Source organism: Sesamum indicum, linkage group LG5, assembly GCF_000512975.1.
Source record: "Sesamum indicum cultivar Zhongzhi No. 13 linkage group LG5, S_indicum_v1.0, whole genome shotgun sequence".
Lineage (NCBI taxonomy): Eukaryota > Viridiplantae > Streptophyta > Magnoliopsida > Lamiales > Pedaliaceae > Sesamum > Sesamum indicum.
The window spans coordinates 4,748,008-4,751,412 of record NC_026149.1 but is presented as its reverse complement, the minus strand read 5'-3'; the positions used below and the strand labels follow the sequence as shown (position 1 = coordinate 4,751,412).

At 41.1% G+C, this 3,405-nt stretch overlaps 1 protein-coding gene across 1 annotated transcript; it reads left to right on the top strand.

Annotated features, from left to right (window-relative positions):
- On the top strand, positions 266–3,405 carry LOC105162032. Its single transcript, XM_011079934.2, has 2 exons — positions 266–1,089; positions 2,437–3,405. Exons 1-2 carry the CDS (start codon positions 500–502, stop codon positions 3,092–3,094), a joined length of 1,248 nt encoding a protein of 415 aa, XP_011078236.1. The 5' UTR covers positions 266–499; the 3' UTR covers positions 3,095–3,405.

Here is a 3,405-nt window from a genome sequence, read left to right as displayed (position 1 = left end):
CTTTCGACTTAAATGAACTTAATTTAAATTGTTCAAAAGCATAGATTTAAGTACAAAACATTTATTTTTCTGTAAAAAAAATTGTACATATACACTAAAATTTTCTATGCATAATTTTGTACTCATTCACATTTTAAGATGATTTATTTTATCCGTCTTATTAATTATTCATATTCTATCCTCTCTATCTTATTTTTTTTAATTAAATAAATATAATAAAAAATTTAAATTAATGACGCACATTAAATATATTTGGAGTATAGTACATACGAAAAAAGAGGTGCATGAAATATCGGGGCAAGAGAATTCACGAGAAGAGAAGCTGCAAAAAAACCTTCCTCGCAGTGCAGATCAGACAGACAAAAACAAGAAAACAGCTTTCCTCCATCACTACTCCCTCATTGAATTTTCCGCAATACCTCACAGTTCTACTCTCTCTCTCTCTCTCTCTCTCCCCCATAAACATTCATTCTTCTCCACAAGCAACATTTCTCAGAAGATGGATCCATGCCCGTTTGTTCGTCTGATCGTCGAATCATTAGCCCTCAAACTCCCTTCCGCCACAAAGCCCGCGGGCTCAGGAGTCCACCCCTCTACCACCCCCTGCTACGCCAAACTCAAAATTAAGAACTTCCCTTCCCAAACAGCCCTCCTCCCACTCTGCGTTGCTGGAGAGACGCCGGAGTCTTCAACTTCCCCCGCCGTATTCCACCTCGACCCCGACGCCCTCCGCCGCCTCGCGTGCAAGCCCATCGTTACTCTTAAGATCTCGGTCTTCACGGGCCGCATGGGCCGGACTTGTGGGGTCACGAGCGGAAAGCTTTTGGGCTCCGTCCAGGTGTGTGTCAATCTGGGTAATGCTCAGTCGAAGGGCTGCGTTTATCAGAACGGGTGGATGAAGCTTGGAGGCAGCGGCGGGGAGCAGGCGGCGACGCTGCATTTGACAGTCCGGTCAGAACCGGACCCCCGGTTCGTTTTCCAGTTCGGGGGTGAGCCGGAGTGCAGCCCAGTTGTTTTCCAGATTCAGGGGAATATAAGGCAGCCGGTTTTCAGCTGTAAGTTCAGCGCCGAACGGAGTAATAGGTCACGGTGAGTTTATCGTGCACTCGGCTTCCGCATTTTGAGCTAATGATTTGCAGCATGTGCTAAAGTAGGCCATGGTGGTTAAGTTTTGCTCCACCAGCAGGACAATAGGACCCACGTCACCCACCACCCCACCCCACCCCTGTCCATGAATGCAATCCTCTCTGGAATTCCTGGATTTTGATTTTCTTTCTCCTCGAAATGGATAAAATTTAATTAATTGAAACTCTCTACGTCACACACCAAAATATAAAAATTTCCAACTCAGTATTTTTTTATAGCTGGTAATTTATTTATTTACAATATCACTTAAAGTTGCTTGTATTTTTACACCCACCACGCGATATGTGTTTGTTAGTTAATTATTTGAGATTTGACTTTACACTTATCGGGTGAGTAGTTTAGCTGCAATCAAATTTGAATTTCCCATAGGAGGGATATAGAGAATTGCTTTTGTTTGGGATATTGTTTTTTGCATTTTATGTGATTGCATGATTTGATAAAAACAGGTTCCTCTTAGTAGCAAATAAACATATGTTGGTTGTCTGTTCACATTCTTGATATATTACATGCTATGTTGTGAAATAAAACGGAAATTTGACCGAAAAGATAGACAACTCTTCTCACTATCTGGTTAAATAGTTATGAAAGGACTAATGTGCAACATGTTTTAGAATCAATGAAGGATACAAAGAATTAAGACTTTTTCAATATATCTTTATCAAGTTTATAAGCTTGCTCAAAGTTACCTCCATCTTTTTTCTTGATATTTTTTGGGGTAATTACATTTATATTCTGGATATATGATCTATTTATATAAAGTATTCATATTTTTTAAGTAACTATAGAAACCATATCTGACAGCTAAAAAGTAGGAATGATTTGTATAATGATGTTGACGTTTATGGAGGGTGTTTGTGTAACTTTTTAGAAAAAGTATGGGTGGTTTATACAAATAATGTCGACTTTCTGGTGAATGAACGTGTAATTTTTCAAAAAATAACAATAATTTGTGTAAATAGACTATAAATTAAGGGGTGTAGATGTAATTATCCCCCGTTTTTTTCTGGGTTGGGGGTTGGGGAGGGTTTAATATATATATGCCGTATGTATAAACAAATTTTCCTAAATAAAATCATAATATGTTTTTCATAAAAGATTCCAAGTGCCGATGATGATTTGGTCAAAGAAGCAAGTATTAAGCTTTCAACTTCATCATCTCTAACGGCAACCACCATTGATTCCCTTAGCATGTGCAGATTGCAGAGTTTGTTTGCATCCTTAACTTTTTCTTATGCAAACACTGTCCATCTTTGCATACTTAAACCAATTGTCTTCCATGTAAAAATTCAGGTCTCTTCCTTCAGATTTCAACCTCAACAATAAAGGGTGGGTGAGAACGTTCTCTGGGGAGCGAGACAGAGTCGGAAGGGAGCGAAAGGGATGGATGGTAGTCATTTACGATCTATCCGGCTCTCCAGTTGCTGCAGCCTCTATGGTCACACCGTTTGTCCCTTCACCAGGATCCGACCGCGTCTCTCGCTCTAACCCCGGTGCTTGGCTCATCCTCAGCCCTAATGGAGTCTCCATTAGCAGCTGGAAGCCCTGGGGACGTCTCGAGGCTTGGCGAGAGAGAGGGCCCGTTGATGGCCTAGGTTACAAGTTCGAGCTCATAACCCATGCTGGCCTTACCAGTGGAATCCCCATTGCGGAAGGAACAATGAGTGTAAAAAAGGGTGGAAAATTTTGCATTGATAACTCAAGGAAAGACTCGGCGTTGAGCTTAGTGTTGCCAAGTCGAGGGTTCGTGATGGGATCGAGTGTCGAAGGTGAAGGAAAGTGTAGTAAACCGGTGGTTCAAGTTGGAGTGCAGCATGTTACCTGCATGGCCGACGCTGCCCTTTTTGTTGCGCTTGCGGCTGCCATAGACCTCAGCATGGATGCCTGTCGCCTGTTTTCTCATAAACTCAGGAGGGAGTTTAGCCTTGATGAGAAAGAGCTTTTCCTCTGAGATTTTATCAGAAGCTCTTGGAGAAGTCCTCTTTTTGCAGTGAAAACCATTGGCTTGAGGACCCTTTGGTTTGAGCTTGAAAGATGTGTTTTTCCCCTCAACGATTATGACAGTGAGCAACTGCAAGTCCTGATGCTGATTCTTCTTGTAATTAAACATCTCATTTTTGTGCATTTTCTACCTTTGGTGGGATCTGATTTTGTGAGCAATTTGTATTTGTTGTAAGCGTACTGAGGGCTGAAATTGTACATAGAGACAAACCGGATTTTTGGTTGCGAGTATTTATCATATATATTTTCAATTTGTTCAAA

What these genes read in the sequence shown, in the direction of transcription:
- LOC105162032 (XM_011079934.2), top strand. Translation starts at nt 500, where the DNA reads ATGGATCCATGCCCGTTTGTTCGTCTGATCGTCGAATCATTAGCCCTC. An exon ending in GAACGGAGTAATAGGTCACG is followed by an intron (nt 1,090 to 2,436) that starts GTGAGTTTATCG and finishes GTAAAAATTCAG; the next exon opens with GTCTCTTCCTTCAGATTTCA.